Source organism: Denticeps clupeoides, chromosome 1 (assembly GCF_900700375.1).
Source record: "Denticeps clupeoides chromosome 1, fDenClu1.1, whole genome shotgun sequence".
In the NCBI taxonomy this organism is placed as follows: Eukaryota; Metazoa; Chordata; class Actinopteri; order Clupeiformes; family Denticipitidae; genus Denticeps; species Denticeps clupeoides.
Window position 1 is genome coordinate 6,620,554 of NC_041707.1, and position 17,810 is coordinate 6,638,363.

At 42.8% G+C, this 17,810-nt stretch overlaps 1 protein-coding gene across 1 annotated transcript in view; it reads left to right on the forward strand.

The window, feature by feature from the left end:
* Positions 1-17,810, forward strand: part of ush2a (Usher syndrome 2A (autosomal recessive, mild)) — a 192,400-nt gene that overhangs the window by 82,063 nt on the left and 92,527 nt on the right. Inside the window, exons 40-47 of the mRNA XM_028987910.1 lie at positions 860-1,002; positions 8,661-9,289; positions 11,529-11,857; positions 12,458-12,580; positions 13,017-13,180; positions 13,297-13,506; positions 15,897-16,099; positions 16,178-16,290. Coding sequence (XP_028843743.1) covers positions 860-1,002; positions 8,661-9,289; positions 11,529-11,857; positions 12,458-12,580; positions 13,017-13,180; positions 13,297-13,506; positions 15,897-16,099; positions 16,178-16,290 — 1,914 coding nt within the window. The remainder of the gene's footprint in view (positions 1-859; positions 1,003-8,660; positions 9,290-11,528; positions 11,858-12,457; positions 12,581-13,016; positions 13,181-13,296; positions 13,507-15,896; positions 16,100-16,177; positions 16,291-17,810) is intronic.

Sequence of the window (17,810 nt, forward strand, 5' to 3'; positions counted from 1 at the left end):
CGCCTTGCATTGCTGGAAAAACACTCATCAGGCCTCAGGTGAAATGACATGAGGTGACTTTTTTTCCTTCAGACTTTAGATTAAAATACTCCTCATGCAGAAAAAAGCCCATCACATCTAAAATCCTGTGATAAGTGTGCAGGTAATGGGTGCAAAGCAGAGAAATTTTAGCAGACTGGCAGGATAAGAAGAAGGGGGGGAAAAAACTAATTCTTCATCTGATATGTATGCATTACATGCTTCCTGGCAACAAATTGCAATTTAATCAGAAATGGGGAAATTCTCATTCTGTAGTAATAAATAAATGACTAGCCACATGTATTATATATTACCCTCATTTCCTGGGATTCTTTTGAAATGTATTTCATTGTTCGTGTGATTTATTTATTACGACCTATGCTAAATTTGATAGCAAAATTGGCACTGCTCACAAAGATGCAGATTACAAGGCACTCCTTAATCAGCCTTTTCAACTTGTATTTGTTTTGGGGTTTTTTTTTTTTCTTTACCTGGACCTACAAAGAGCAGCATCTTACCTAATATTTAAATGTGTGTATTGTAGAATAGACATTTTTGTATGAATAAGTGAGTAATATGAATGAGTACAACTAGTATTTTTTTTGGTAATGATTGCCATTGTAATGATTTACCGTGGCTATATAGTGCAATTTGCACTCTACAGCAGTGTGTAAAGCAGAACACCAATTGGAGCAACAAAACACCAGCCATTAAGATTATTGTATTACTATTATTATTACTATAACTTAATACGCAGTGAATGTTTAGTTAATTATATATTGAAATGACTATTGACGTTTCTGTAAACAAACATAATGACACGTGTGTGATTCATCCCCAGCCTGCTGGACAATGTTACCACCTCATTCAGCCACACTGCTGAGGGACTTCAGCCCTACACGCTGTACCAGTTCAGGCTGCTGGTGGCCCACAGCCATGGGGAAACAGCCAGCCCATGGGTGCCCCTGCTGACCGCTCAGGACCGTAAGTAACACAGGCAGCACCTGCTGCAACACACACAATGAACATTAGTAAGCAGGACATCTCCACGAGCCATTTGAAAAACCAAAGAACAAAATAAATAAAATCACTCTGATTGGATTTGCCTTATAACTTTATGTTCATGCATATAAACTTTAACGTACCAATGAGGAATAAATAATCACATGAAAGCTACATGCCTTTTAATTACTAATTAGAAATGACATGGAAATAAAATAATGCTAAGAAAAATGCTAATTGTCTGAGATGTTCAGATTTTAAAACAGCAGTTAAGAAATTCATAATTTCTTTTAAACATTTTGATTTTTTTGATCGCATTTTATTTGTATATTAGTGCACTTGGGCTGGACACAAGGTACTTTGCCGAGGGTGTGTGGGGCTGGGACAGCGTTATTAGTCACTCATGAAGGACACATGCACTTGAACAGAAATATTTATAGTGCCTGCGATTGCCACACCTCCGCTCCCTCTTTCCCCCTCGGATGGATATAGAGACGGTGCGTTCCTCATCTGCATCCATGCAAAGACCCAGGTGCTGACTGAGGGAATGTCTGTCTCGGCAGAGGCGATCGTTTAAAGGTGTATATCTTGTAGGTGACCTAGATGGTGTCATTGTGAACTAATTACTGTAATAGAATCATATTAGGGTTCATAACAGACACTCTTTGTGAAGTTATAAATTAATTATAGTTGAGTCTATTATCACATACATTATAATTATAGAGCCAGTATTTGCATACATTCCAAATGTGCTGCATTATGGGCCATCAGCTTTTCATTACTATGCAGAGTGCCCTCCCGGCATTGCTCAGAAATCTCTCTCTGCCATATTGGAGTTAATGCCCTGGAGCGCTTAGGAACTTTTCTTTGGGAAGCCTGTGTTGTCTTATTGCTGGTAAGACAGGAAGTACGTGAGCAGGGTGAGGCGTTTCACAAGCCTCATTAATGCTGATTGTTCGGTCTGTCTCTGAAGCCGGATCTGTGTTTGTGGGAGTGCATTTTAAGTGTACGGTATAAATTAAGGCTTAGAATTTTGGGGTTTTGGGCACTTCTGTAAAGACCATTTTAATACATTGTATAATAAAATATTTGCAGAAATTTGCCAAAAGAATGTATCCAGATATAAAGAAAAAGCATCACTAAAATCATAAATGTTCATATTCTATAGTTCCACAGAGAAGAGAAAGGGATTCTTTAGCTGCTTTATGTATGATTCCTGTCTGTTGATGCACATTTTATTGGTATAATCTCTGATCGCATTCAAATTAGCCAAAGGTTCTCATTAGAAACATCAAGAATATGTCAAAAACAACAATATCTGTTTAATTAAATAACAGATTATCTACATGGAGGTGTGTGTGGTTGCACACACTCATCTGAGGTGTTATCCACGGCCAGATGTGTTTGCACGCAGCGCCGTCCCCTCTGTCCGCAGCCATCGCTCACACACACCCTGAGCACAGTGGACAGTAATGCATCAGTCCAGACACACACTGTCTATCGCTCACACCCCTCTCCCCAGGCCTAACAGAGAGACATGTGTCAAACACCAACCACCGGTGATCCTTTATAAATCACAATGCAGAGGGACACACACAGCAAATTGCTGTGTGCATGTGCTGTGTGTTCCGCAGGAAAACGGCAAACAGGGTGGCACTCGTGAATTGTCGGGTTAAGTTATCTCCATACCCATAACCCACCATTTCAGCTCTATTATGAGTGTGAATCGGTAAGCACCACCTAGAGGGGGGAAATGATTGTTATTGTTGAGGAAGGAGAGCTGCGTTTTTGTCGTCAGTTGCACATGTGTGAAGAACTCGTCTCTCCCGTTCGCTCCCTCCCATTCAGGGCCACAGCCGAGGATTATGGAGAAGGTCTGAGCTTTAGTGGCTCCTAGCACCGATAATAAACACTCTCTCACACCTCATCACCGAGCCCAACAACATGAAATGGCACTTGGGAAACCCGCACTAAATTAACAGAAAGAAAGAACTAAGGAGATTCTTCGAAATAATGTGTCTGCGCGTATGGCGGCGGCAGGAGAAAGGACGTGCAAGGTGAAATACCGGGAGACAACGCGTGTCATATTTTCTTTGGGTCTCCTCTGTTTGAACGGGTCCCCATCTGCTTTCAGTATTTCATCTCTAATTTAGAAATACCCCTAGAGATCGTCTCTCACGCCTACCACTTCTAAACGGACGGCACACTTTGCATGTCACTTTGTCCTATATGCAAGATACCTGATGGCAAACTGCAAATTATAGTCCAAGCCGCTGTTATTTTTGTGCCGTGGCCGAATTTGCTCACTGCTACTTTGAAAAGAAATTAGGGGATAAAAAAACGGTGAGCTTACTTTTGTCATATTTATTTTGAAGATCATCATTTTTTTTTCTCACTTTGATGTTTGGTTTGTTCAGGGAACCCTCTCGTTGCACTCATTGGCAGGGGAGGGTTGAAGACATTAATTGTAGTCACACTTTTATTCTTTCTGGACCTGATCCTCCTGAGGTTTGGCTGTTGGTATTTCATGTGAAATATTCCTAGTGAAGATGTATGAGGATTTTAAGTATTCAAAAGGCTCTCTTGCGCCCCGCTTTTTATCATTCCATTAAATTTTTATACCCATCTTTTTAATGTAATTTCATCCATGAATTCTTACTTCTTAGACTTGACAGCCGGTCCTGTGAACATAAACTTTGCCGTGTTGGAAAGCTCTCTTCCTTTGTCTTATCTGACATTTTGAGAAAGTAACGAATGGGCGCGTGTGCAGGTACGTTTGCATACTCGCAGACGCCGTTGTCATCGCCCCTTCTGTATGTCTCTCTCTTTCAGTGGCTGTTGACAGACCATGTGGTGTCTTGTTCGAGCATATATTATTAAATCATGTACATCGCTAATTATAGGTAGCGAGATAATGAGGCTCGAGCTTCAAAGTAGTCATTTCCAGCTGATACTGCCCCCTGGGTTCAGCAAGAAGAGACACTTATGTTTTTTTTTTTTTTTGTACATGGGGTCACTAAGTTAGTTATTTTTCTGAATTTCTGCAAAGTATTAATGACTCTGTATATTATGTGATTCTCAATTCTCATTATTTTCCATGCGTTACCTTAGGGTTATTGTCACAATTTATATAAGAACAAGTTGTTTTTTCTACAGTGACAATAAAAATTGTTCAGACAAAGAAATAGAAGTGTTAATACAAAAAACAACTGCTGCTTGCAATCACATCTTATCCTTGAGAATTCTGTGTTATAATTGGTTGTACTTGACATCAGCAAATCTAACCTTCAAAGGCGTCATTGTTTGTGAGACCTCTAGCAGTCTCAGGAATAATCCCGCTCGTTCCAGAGGTTCCCCGCCTTCCCATGTCACTTGATTGTATTATTACTATGCTAACCAAATCCTTATAAATGTGATTTAAGGCTCAGCGGCCCGCACTCTTGTTTTTCCTTCTGCTGTTGCGATTTATAGTGGCCGGGAAAGGCCCTTCTAAGTATTCCAAATGTCCTGAGATTACAGCTGTTGCCGATCGCTGATTGAGGCAGACTGCTGTTATTGCACTATGTTCCTGCTTGTACCCCGAGAGCAGTAAAGCATCAATAAAATAAAAAGCACCTGCATCTTAAATGAAATTTCAATTGAAAAACTTAACAGCCCTTCAAATTGCAGAATTTAACACAGACCAGTAAAGCTTAAATAACACTTCGCCTCTGCAGGCCAGAAGGAGAGGAGGTGGGTGGAGGGTGGCGGTGCTGGATAGGGTTGGACTGAAGGTTGGGGGGAGAGCGAGTGAGTTGGGATTGAAGGCAGAGAAGGAATGGGTGGAGGCTCGCATTCAAGGTGACTTGATTGTCTCATGTGGTAAAATTAATTACAATTAAGGAATTTCTCCAGTGAGCCACATTGGATTTGCCGCGGAGCACCTACGCCTCACGCGGCCGCGGCTTTTTCTGTATTCATGGAAGCTCCTGAACCTTTGTGGTAATTGAATCAGTTAGAGTGCTGAGTGGAGCAAGCATAAAAACCTGTTAACCCAAAGGTCAGATCTGTGCATTGTTTATTTATCAGGAGGTGGAGGGAGCTAAATCGGCAGGGCTCTGCCACAGCCACAGTAAAAAATTACCCATAACAATAACAGGGAGTAGATGAATGGGCAAATCTGGGCTGGAATCATAAACAGGGTCAGGGCTGTTCAGCCATTCAGCACCGACAGGTTCTTTTTTAATTTATCATTTCCCCCCTACTATTTCCGTCATGTTTTACTCACAGAATCTGAACAGTGAGATGACCTGATGCCTGTAAAATGGCAGAAGAAATGGGAAATCTGCTTTAAATCCTGGAAGGCAAAAGACATACATAATATTATAAATTATGAATAATTACTCATGTTTTAAATGTCACTGTTGTTAATTAATGCAGTGAAATATTTATCATCATTAAGTAAATAATGTTGGTTTTTGATATTTTAAAAGGTGTCTGAATATCAATAATAATTTCTTAATGAGATCTTAATTAATTCATTGATGCACAATGTAGATGTTGTGATGAATTTGTCATTTACACTCCATGCATGTGCACCATTTTCAGTGTGTGTGTACGCACCCACACATGTGCATGTACGTATAAGCATGTCTCTATTTGGTGGGGAATTAGCCGTCTGTTAGATGGGTATACTATAGGCAGATTGAGTCAGGTGGGCTAAGATGGGGGCTGCCCCAGCGGAGGCTGTTGGAATCTGGGCCATCTGGGGGAGACATCAGCAGCCCAGCACGCCGGAGAGCCAGTCACCTTGATCCGGATGCCCTTGCCGGCATGCCATTACCGCGGTACAGTGGGATGTAAATGGAGGAGGAAAACATTACCTTCAAATGAGCTTTCATGGGGCAGAAATATCAATCAGGCAGTCAAGGCAGGAGAGCAGACAGCCAGGACACCACGAAGATGCAACAGCACCGAGCCCAAAGAACAACTTTGCTTTATTTCCATATTTTCCATATCGCTTTATGCATCATTCCCACAATGGGAAATTAAAGGCAGAAATGGCAAGTGGGCCCTCTGTCAGAGATCAGTGAGCTGAGGCCTTCTTATCAGTCAGGTGACTGATTTACTTTTATTATTTATTCAATTTGTCATAAGAAGGGTGAGAGATTTGTGGAGGATTCATATCACAAGATTGCTAAGGGAGACTCTTAGGAGTCAGTTGTACTCTTTAATGAATCCTCCTTAATGAGTTTTATTGATTTTCTGTGTTCAAGTTCAATATATTAAACAGAATTGGGACTCATACTACACTATGTCCTCACACTAACCAGAATTTCCAGTTTTTTTTTTTATCTTTTACTTTACTTTTCTTGGCTTACAAGAGGAAGACACCAGCAACTCTCATTCGGTTTCTATAGAGTTTGAGTTACAAAACTAAGAGCCCTGATAAGTCCTAACTTGTCAAGAATAGAACATGCTAGGGAATTGTTAAGTGCTAGACGTGTGAGAGTGTGTGTGCATGCGCGTGTTTGTGTTAGACTTGTTTGAAATACTTTTTAAACAATTGGGTTTTCAAAACCCTTTTAAATCTTATTAACTATGGAAGTGAAACTGATTGTTTTGTTTTTGCTGTAATACACAGCATACGGCACACACAACGAAATGTGTCCTTTGCATTTAATCCATCACCATTTTTGGGAACAGTGGGCAGCCATGAAAGACCCCTGGGAAGCAGTGCATGGGGACGGTACCTTGCTCAAGGGGAGTTCAGTGGCACCTGAACCCACAACCCGTTGGTTACAAATCCACTTCCTTATCTGCTTAGCCACCACTGTCCCACTGCTCCCTGTTCTAAAAATCTGCTTATTATTTAGTCCCCTGATGGGGGGCATACTACATATTAAAGAACAAACACTACACTTGATCTTAGTTTAAAGTCAGTGAAGCAATATAGTAATATATATAAACTTCATTCTGCTCAGTACACATTGCATCTCATACATTATAACACTGTAATGTGACCGCAGCATTGTTTAGGGTTTGTATAGCAGGTTTACTTGATGTGTTCCGCTCAGAAGTTTGGGTGGAGCCCTGGCCTCCTTGTGACTCTGACCTTCACCCCACTTGCACGACAACTGACTGGCCATGCCGCTTTACAGCCCAGCAGCTGGAGCAGCCTGAGAGGAGAGCCTCTCTGGGGACACTTTACTCTAGATGAGCCCCAGTCACACAATAAAGAGCCTTCAGTGAGAAAGAGACAGACAGTGTGTGTGTGTGTGTGTGTGTGTGTGTGTGTGTGTGAGAGAGAGAGAGAGAGAGAGAGAGAGAGAGTGAGACAATGTTGTCTGCACTCACAGCTATCTCAGGACCCTGTTTCGCTCCAGAGATCAGGACACACACTTACACAAACTCTCTAGTTCTGTGTGTGTGCGCGTGTGCGTGTGTGTGTGTGTGTGTGTGTGTGTGTGCGTGCGTGCCTGTGTGTGTGTGTAATTATGAAAATGACCTGAGCTGTCAGAGGCTAGATACCCATGAAGGATTTCTTGGCTTTCGTTTGCCGCCATTGTAACCACTCAGAGAAAATGACCAGTCACAAACTTAAGTGATTACAATATTTCTTCCAATTCACTGCAATCTCTTCAAAGCCCAGTGTTACTCATAGCTGATATCCCTTGCCATATAACCTCCATTGAATAAATCCATAAATATAATTTCATATTTGCTTCTGATGTGCATGTGGCAAGTCCAGAGAAGCCACCAGCCCCCTGTCCTTTTTCACAAATGAGCTCATTTGCACATCACCTACTCTACATTTTAATCCATGAAATAAGGATGGCGAAATGACTGTTTGTCCTTGCGATGTCAGTCCTGACGCACCACTGTCAGATGATAATTCCGTCTAACAAAGTCCCTTGTCAGTCCTCAGGATGAGAAGTGTGTCTGGTAGTCACTCTCACGCTGATGAGCAATTCCCTCCCTCTGCGTTCACTGTTACATTATTTTAAACTTTTTATGTCAGTAAGTTTTGTTGTGATCGGAGCTGTCCACAGTGTAAGCCATCTTTAGCAGGGTATCACTAGGAATGTGATCTCAGGGAGGAAAGCAATGGATCAAGTAACTCCTCGTCATCACTACTCGTGCAACTCCAGCTATTGTTTTGAAGCGTATAGAGTTTCTTGTGAAGCATGCCATCCTACAGGCTACAAAATTCAAGGGTGAAAAGAAGCAGTCAGCTGGCTAAATGTGCAAGTTTTAGGTTGTGTGTACCCTCTTGCACCCTGATCAGCAAATATACTAGCACTGAGTTATAAACCCATATTGCTATGGGTTTAGATATCAGTTTTTGTTCAGTACTTAGTACCAAATACAAGTATCATTTATATTTATGGAATTTAGCAGACACCCTTATCCAGAGCGACTTACAATCAGTAGATAGAGGGACAGTCCCCCTAGACTGGGGTTTAAACCTTTGAATCTGTGTGTTACCCACTAGGCTATTACCACCCTTATCACAGTATAACAGCTATTCTTACTTGGGTGATTAACTTTTCATTTTCTGTGGTGCATTTCAAAATAGATTTCTACTATTTTAGTAGAAGTGTTAACAAATTCCTAATCAGACCACTAATGTATTCCTCATATATGTTTGTTTTCCGAAGGACCAGGATCTGTGGACCCTCCAGTTATATCAGATATCTTTCCCAGAAGTGCCACCATCTCCTGGCGACCCCCCTCACAGCCACACGGCATCATCACCCAGTACAATATTTACAAGAATGCTGATTTGGCTGCCACAGTGCCAGGAAACACCTCGAGCTTCAACTATTTCTACCTACAGCCTTACAGGAACTATACTCTTCAGGTAGAAGCTTGTACAGTAGCAGGCTGCACCCTTTCTGCAAAATCCCACACTTTCCGTACTCCACCTGCCCCACCGATGGGTGTTCAGCCACCTCGGCTCTTTTCCGACACCCCCACCTCAGTGCTGCTGTCCTGGGATCCGCCACTGCAGGCTAATGGGGAGCTGGAGGGGTACACAGTGGAGAGAAGGGTCCATGACACACAGCAGATCTCTGTTGTTGCCACTCTGAATCCTGAGCAGCCCCTGACCTACCTGGACAACTCAGCCGCTCTCAGCCCCTGGACCAGTTACGAATACCGTGTAGTGGCCAGCACCCTCCAGGGAGGTTCAAACAGCAGTCGGTGGCACAGAGTCACTACCAGACCTTCCAGGCCAGCCGGACTACAGCCTCCTCAGGTGATGGTTTTGGGCCCAGACTCAGTGCAGGTATGTATGAGTGGCAGCGGTCCAGCTAGCCTAGAGCTACAACGAGGATTATCTCACCCTATGCAAAACATACCATAACCATTACAGTCCTCTGTATATTATAGGCTTTATATAATCTCTCATTCATATCATCACTGATTCAGCTGTTCCTATGAAATGCTTCTCACAGGACATTACAGTGAGGATACTGTCACCCTCACTGCTGTTTCCTCCCCTTGTCGGCCATGCAGAGCACTTTAATCCACGAAAGCGGCTCGGCCTGCAATGAGGTGCAAATGAAGTTGGCTAAACGACACGCCACAGCATTCTTCCCACATTAATACTCCACCTGTATGAAAATGTAGTGCCCATCATCGTTACAATGCCACAACGTCCTCTCTGCCCGTACCCTCTTATTGCTTTTAGGTCAATCCACACTGCTTTTTGTCTCGCTGCAGCCAATTAAGACTGTCAATAGAATCACCAAGCTCCCTGTAAGTCTGACCTTGGCATTGCTCGAGTGCTGCTTACAGTGAATCGCTTGTGACTCAGTGGGCCGGAGATTGTAACATAAGCCCAGCATCCTTTACCTGCCTATATCACACATGAAAGGAAACTCCCAAATCAGATATGTATGCAATATAAATGGGCTTACTTTCAGATGCTAGATGTTTTGGCTGCACATTGCCTTCCATCTTACCGAATATGATTCTTTGAAAACATCAATATGAGCCAGACTAATATCAAAATTTCATGGGTATCTAAAGCCTTTTCCAGGAAGATCCCAGCCGTTCTTGTAATTCCATAGACGCGATGCTCAAGAGGAGTGTTTTTTGGCAGTTACACAGGCTTAATTCAAGCAAAATTAATGTAACCAAACAAGCTTTGCAGCTTAGAAGCTGCTTTGTATAAATACACCCACACATGCACCTCCTTCCAGTCATGTCTGCAGGAACATGGACTGAAATGCTTACCACTTCAAACAAAAGCCAACATTTACATAAACTTGCTTGAATTATTCATCTCCCTAACCCGTTTTATTCTCCCCTTTTCTCCTATTATTTAATGAATTTGTTAAGTGCTTCATTTGCATGTTTAACTCGGTGAGAACTCTTACATGTGTAGTATTTATAAAACAACTGTTGTGATTTGCATGCACTTCGCTCGTGTTCCCCTTGAGTTGTTTCTCATGCAGTCTTCTGTTTGAGCAACTCTTAATTATCATACGCATGTTGCCTTTAATGGGTTAATCGTGCACATGACTGATTATTGCTCTTCACTAAACGTTTTACCATGCTCAATAATGATTTTTTTTGTGTGAAAGGCTCTTTAGTCTGCTTATGTTGAGTCAAACAATGGTTTTAACAATATTGTTTTCTTTGTGTGTGTCGCAGTATATTGCAGCTAAAACAACCGCTGTGTTCCTGTTATTATTTATAAAAGCATCTGCATTTTTTTTTCTCATTCTCAGATTTGTCCGTGTTGCATCAGTATATAAAATTTCTTAATGATCTATGTCTATGCATAGCCACTTTGTCAGATCTACTGCATAACACAAAGGCATACATGTGTGTGTTTCATCTTTTTATGTATGATTTGTGCATGTATGAACATTTCAAGAGGTTCAGGTGTCAGCGTGTCAAGGTTCTTCCTTTTTTTTTATGCGTTTTCCATATCAGTACTGCATGTGTACATATTTAGATGTCCTGCTGGAGTCAGGATGGTCATGCACTTAATGCAGCTTTCTTAGACATAAGTTATTTATTTGATGGTTCCCCCAAAATGCTGACCAGTTACTTTGCTAAAGAGGGAAACACACAGTCCAGCATACTTTGTTTCGTATGCAATTCCATTAGGTTTTCATTATTTTAACATGGCGTGAATGTCCACGGTCTTACCCCTGTTTTAAATGTAATGAAAGGAATATTCTGTTCCAGGTCAAAGTCAGGGTGTCTTCACTCAGTGCCATGGCATCATTTCCAGGAGCTCATTGATCTAAAAGCCTCTAATGTTGCCTTCGGATGCTCTGTAGGAAATGCCCCTCGTTTCTGGTGCTCGTTGTGGTCAGGATGCCGAGTCTCCCAGCAGAACCACTTTAACTTAACACTAATAAAGACCCTGAAGTCAAGGCTCGAGGCATGGATGTCAAGATTTCCACTGTATATATACCTCAGATTCCACAGAGAAGATGTTAACATACTCCCTCTCTATATTGGAGTGCTTGCATTACGTGACAGTGTGTGTGTATATCTTCCTGTAGGTCACATGGGCGGCCCCTCTCATTGCCAATGGAGAGATTGAACGGTATGAGATACGCATGCCGGACCCCCGCATATCTTTCAGCAACACGTCCGTCCTTAACTACACCGTCACCAACCTGGTCCCTCATACCAACTACAGCGTCACCATCCTGGCCTGTTCCACCGGCGGCGGGTATATTGGTGGCTGTACAGAAAGCCTGGCCACGTCGGTGACTACGCTACCCACAATTCCTCAGGGCCTGGGACCACTCTCGGTGGTCGCAGTCAGCGAATCCTTCCTCGCCGTGTCCTGGCAACCTCCCAGTAGGCCAAATGGTCCTAACTTAAGGTTAGCATTCAGACATTATGCTTAATAAAATCTTTTTATAATAGTGATTACAGAACAGTAGGTGAGGAACATCAATTTTCAGAAAATAATCACTATTGTTTTATATTTATTATTATTATTTATCTATTGTAGTTAGGTTTGAGGTAAAACTGTTTTTTTTTTTTTTTTTTTTGCAGTATAATGTTTCAATTCAGGTATCTTCTTTTATTTAGGAAGTTATGAATATCCCCAGAAAATGCACAATTCCCCATTCTCTGCCCGGAAATCATCACGGCACAAGCATATACTTTTGTCTTTTTGGGGCTGATTAGACCTGAAATAAAGGTCCACGTTCACGGCAGATGATTAAAATTCATGACTACTTTCCCTCCGCAGTCGTGTTTGTTTAACTGAGCTTATAAAGCACACATTAAGCCGAGCTCTTCTGATTACAGGCAAAATTAGCATTATTGTTGAAAGGGGTGAGGGGAGGGGGGGAAAAAACAAACCCTGCAAAAACAGGGATATAGAGTGAGCGAGGGATAGAGAGCAGGGGGAAATGGCAGGAGGATTGGAGGAGCGGAGCAGCTCTGATTATTCATGTGTTCCCGCTGCCCTCAGATACGAGCTGCTGAGACGGAAAACGCGCCAGCCCCTGGCCTCCCTTCCCCCCGAAGATTTGAATCTGTGGTACAATGTTTACGCAGGAGCCAAATTGTTTCACGAAGATAAAGGCCTTAGCAGGTGAGATTACCAAAATTAGCTTTAATGCAAACTTTGCCCGTGTGTACCAAACTGTTTTGTGCACCGATGCCATCTTTTAATACTGTTCAAAGATACATTAAGCAAATATTCAAAGAATTAAATTGTTTTGGGCTAATCTTTCCCTGGCACTCCACGTGCATTTCACTGCTTGCCCAAAGGCTCCCACTCTGCCTTTTTTTATTCCCATGTGCTCTTGCTTCAGCTTTTACAAACACCAGCACTGCTCTGAGCAGGGCTTAAGTGAAAGTGCATATGATGCACTCTGAAGTAAAGAATCGTTTCATGGCAAATCGTCAGCCAAACACTGCATGAGTTGTTATGGAAACAATAGCTTTACACTCAGTTCAACTATTAAGCATGGCTTATTTTAAAAGGCTAATTTATTACACTTCTGTCTCTGTGTGGATATTTACAGATTCACGGAGTACCAGTACAAACTCATGGTGTACAATGATGTAGGCTATGCCACAGGAGAAACTGCCACCGCAGTCACCCTGGCTGGCGTGCCCCTAGCGCCCAGCTCTCTCTCTGCCCTGACTATCAATCACACAGCCATTCACGTCAGCTGGACCACACCCAGTAAGCCCAGTTTTGTTTATGTATTATGAAAAATATTCAACATTCAGCTTGATCACATTTGTAGATCAACTTCATTAAAAAAAAATGTCTTTCTGTATTTTCCTTTCTGTGTTCAGCTCTGCAGGACCTGCAGGGAGAGGTGGTGCTGTTCACTCTTTGGGTCAACACCACTGAGTGCAGCCAGGCTCTTGTCATTGGGCCTGAGGTGAACGCCGCCACGATTGGAGACTTGAAGCCCAACACAGAGTACCGAATTTCACTGCAAGTCTTTAATGGGGCCCACAATGCAACAAGCAAGGCGGTGACATGTACCACTGCAGACGGAGGTGGGTTGGTCACCTGGCATGGCACAGATTTTTTTACTCAGAGGGTTTTCTGTGGCTGCTGCTGCTGCTCGTCCTTTAATAATGACATTTTGGGTATTAAAAATGTGAAGGTGGAGGGGAGTGAAATGCTAAAATGCTTAAGTGTGTTGTGTTGTCAGATGGCCGATCAATAAAGAGGTCCCTGTGAAACAGAGGCGGAATGCTATAATGGATCTGTTAGCAGAGTCCGACCCTAACCCTGGCCCTCGCCCTGCCCCGCTCTCAAACACGGCTCCATCACATGGCTGTCGATAAATCAGCCTGGAGAACGCCAGCCATTTTCTGGCTGTTGATGAGACATTTGAGCTCCGTTTGACAGTCAAGTGCAATACAACCCCATATCATCAGTTATTCTTATAAAACAATGCATTCTCAGCTCTGATGTGGAATTATAGGGCACAATAATAGTGCTTTCATCCATGAATTAATGAGCTGAAAATTTCACATAAGGCAGAATTCATCCAACCACAAATGTGTGAGTTTTAGCTGCACTAATTTAGGATGAAACCTGTTTTACTTCATCAACAATGGTTGGTATGGATTTCTGAGTCAGACCCTCTTTGCATTAAATTCTAAACCAAATGCAGTCCGTGCCAGTTCACTTACATCTGTAAGTGAAGAAGACTGTATTGATTTGAATATTTTAAATATTTTTGCCACAGTAGAAGTATGTCAGGGTGGGAAATGCCTCCTCCACCATGTCCACGCTCCAACCGCTGGGCCAAGATCAATAGTCATTACGCCTTCTCCCTCTCCACTGCCAAACCACTGATGTGCTGATAGCTCAGGTAGCGGTGGAGCCTGGCCTTCTTAATTCTTCTGTGGTTTGCTTTACAATGACCATACGCTCTCTCTCTCTTTTCCCCAAAGTCTGTCAGCTTCTACACTTTGTTTTTAACTTCAAGGCTTTGTGAGTGATGCAGAAGGACATTTGCATCACTGTGAGAAACAGCTGGCCTCCCTGCAATGCGCTGCAACTCCAGCAACTAATCTTATCAGCATAGTAAAAAACTGCATTAACAACATCAGAACATCATTACCTCCTAAATAAAGGTTACGGGCTGTTTAACAAAGTGCTTTCAGGGGTAATTTCATTATTTTACAGCCTAAAGGGCAGAGCTTTTTAACAACTCGCAATTGAACTTAAAGATCATCTTAAGGCGCTTGGTAATGTATATGTTAACAGGATGCTAATTAAACAGAGGAAGAGTGGATGGGATATTCTGTGTTAAGTCTTGCATTGAAAATGTTGAGCGAATGGCAATTGAGCGAGCTGCAGTGGCATTTCTGTATCTGACCATAAGTGCTATCTTATGTGGCTTGCTTTATAATGACCCTTGTAATAATTGACACAAAAATTGGCCTAGCCAGCACCATATCAGGAATAGCCTTTACAAATACAATGCAATGTAATTCACGCCCTGTTTGAGGTACATTTTTACATATATTTTATAACCATTTGCATCACTAATGTTTAGGTAACCACTGAAATGTTTCCCACAAACCTGAATACCACAGAGTTCATTTTACTACAACTGGACTGTAGTGCATGTTTATGAATCTATGCAGGTGTGCTGTTGGAAGTAATGCAGAGTGATGCTTTGTAATGCTTTGTGTATGTGTGTGTGTGTGGGCCGGGCTAGGCTCGGTGTAGATGGTGGATGCTCTGGGAAGCTGCAGCCCAGGCAGCTGTGAGAATCCCCCAGACTGGCCCAGTTAACCCCCCTGCCCCTGGAGCAGCACTCAAATCCCCCTCCGCTCCGTCAGGAGTGATTCAATTTTCCCACAAACTGTCTGCTGGGACCCCCCAGCTGTGGGAGGAGGGAGTAGCACACAGATACCACAGATATCTCTCTCTCTTTCTCCCTCTCTCTCTCTCTCTCTCTTTTCCCCTGTATGCTTCCAACCATGCTGAAGTCAGGTGTCTGTACCAGAGCTCAAAAACACAAAGATTACACTGGAAATGTGTTACTTTTACTACGGGGCAGTGGTGGCCTAGCGGTTAAGGAAGCGGCCCCATAATCAGAAGGTTGCCGGTTCAAATCCCGATCTGCCAATGTGCCGCTGAGGTGCCACTGAGTAAAGCACCGTCCCCACACACTGCTCCCCGGGCGCCTGCCCACTGCTCACCAAGGGTGATAGGTTTAATGCAGAGGACACATTTCACTGTGTGCACCGTGTGCTTTGCTGCTATGTATGACAATCACTTCACTTTATTCTGTTATGTTGTTGTATAAGCTTTGCAGACTTTTGTTATAAACAGACACTAAAGGGACAGAGGATTTGGACTGGTAGTCAGAGTGTAGACCAGTGTTCAGACCACCCTCTCTCTCCATGCCTCTATCTCACAGAACCAGAGGGTGTCTTTCCTCCCGAGGTGGTGACCCTGAACAGCACTGCCGTTCGAGTCCTGTGGCTCGAGCCCCTCACCCCCAACGGGGCAATCGTGGAGTACCGGATCTACGTCGACGGAGGGATCCGTGGGACCGCTAACAACATTTCAGGCTCAATGGAACTCTCCGGCCTGCTGCCTTTCACTGTTTACGACGTGCAGGTCTGTCCCACTTTCTCACAGCGCTGCACATGCTGAACAACGTGTTTTCCTGCAGCTGAGCTGTACTCTGGTTGCCAGGTGGAGGTGTGCACGGTGTACGCCTGCGTGAAAAGCAACACCACTCAGGTGACCACAGTGGAGGACCTGCCCGCTGACATCACCGCGCCCCACATCCAGGTGCTCGGGTCAAGGTGAGTCAAGTTCTCCAACAATCAGTAATGAAGAACCAACTGTTTCTGCAGAGTTGGCCTAAAATAGCTTCCTCATTGCTGCTGGAGCTGAAACCGGGTAGGTTTGACTTTCAGCGGCAACTGTTCCTTCTGTCACCACTTCATGTTAACACATCCACATTATTTATTTCTGTCATTGTCAAGCTGTACACACATTTGTCAAACTAGCATTTACTTTTAAGCAGTGTTTGTGTTGTATAAAGACTATAATTCTTGATAAAATATTTAGCTCATGATTATTTGCAGCTGATCCAATGTTGAAGAAGTAAATGTTTGTTTTTGTAGCAAAAGTTGCATTAAGTTTAAACCATTAAAACCAGATTCACCCTTTGTTCATCATTATTATTGTTTTATTACATTTATTATATTATATTACTACTATTAATTGTACCCATAGTCACTTGTAGTGTTGGTGGTGGGAGTAGTACAGGTAGTATTAGCACAATTAGTAATAGACTGTAGAATTATTATTACTGTTACATTCATTTTGAATCTATTTGTCTTTTCATGACAAACTGTTTCTCGTCTGAAAAATGACTAGCTGGATCGGTCTATGCTGCCGTTTCCTTAGGTGGATTCCTTTTGGGGCACAATATTTATCATTTTATACCCTGAATTAAACATTCAGAGCACTAAATACTCTTTATTGAGTCAACCAAAACATTTTATTGTGGCACATCAGCAGGTCTGCTATCTGTATATCTGTGTGTATGTGGAGGCTAGTGTGTACTGTACGCCTGTGTGCTGTATTTCCCATAATCCCCAGCGTCAGAGGAGATGCCTGTTGTTTTGTTCCACAATACACTCACTCACACACACACACACACACACACTCACACGCCCAGTATCCACCCATCCTTGTCCACTTGTCATATTATCACGGTGCTGTACTTATATCCCAATAGAATACTAACTAGTGATCGATTGCCCTGACATGCCTTCCTGTGGCCTACATGTGCCCCAAACAGTTCATTTATTTGCCACGGTAGATTTGCTAGAGTGGAATTTAATCAATAGCTAATTCATTAATTCTGCAGCTCCGCTATGCAGGGCCGGGGCCGGGGAATCGCAGCGTGGCTTAAGCTTTGATTGAAATATGACAAGTGCTGCAACTGATGGCTTACCCGCTCCTGCACAGAATATGAATTCCAGCTATTTTTCTCGGTGAGGGATTAGCCGCGGACAGCAATGACACCCTTTGTGATATAATACTAATGCATTTGTTATAGGAACATGCTTCGTTTTCTTTTTTTCTTTATGGCTCACCGAAAAGAGTAATAATGAGTGATATTGCATGTTGTGAAGGTACACGGTAATCTCCAAATTATTCTGTCTGTATTTAAAAAAAGGACCTTTGTCACTTTTCATGAATTCATAATCAGCCACAAAGATCTGTCAGCTTTAAATCATCAGGCGCCTTCACAATCAATTAGCCTGCTCGTCAGGGAGGGTGCAGAGGGGAGAGTTGGGGAGCACAGAAA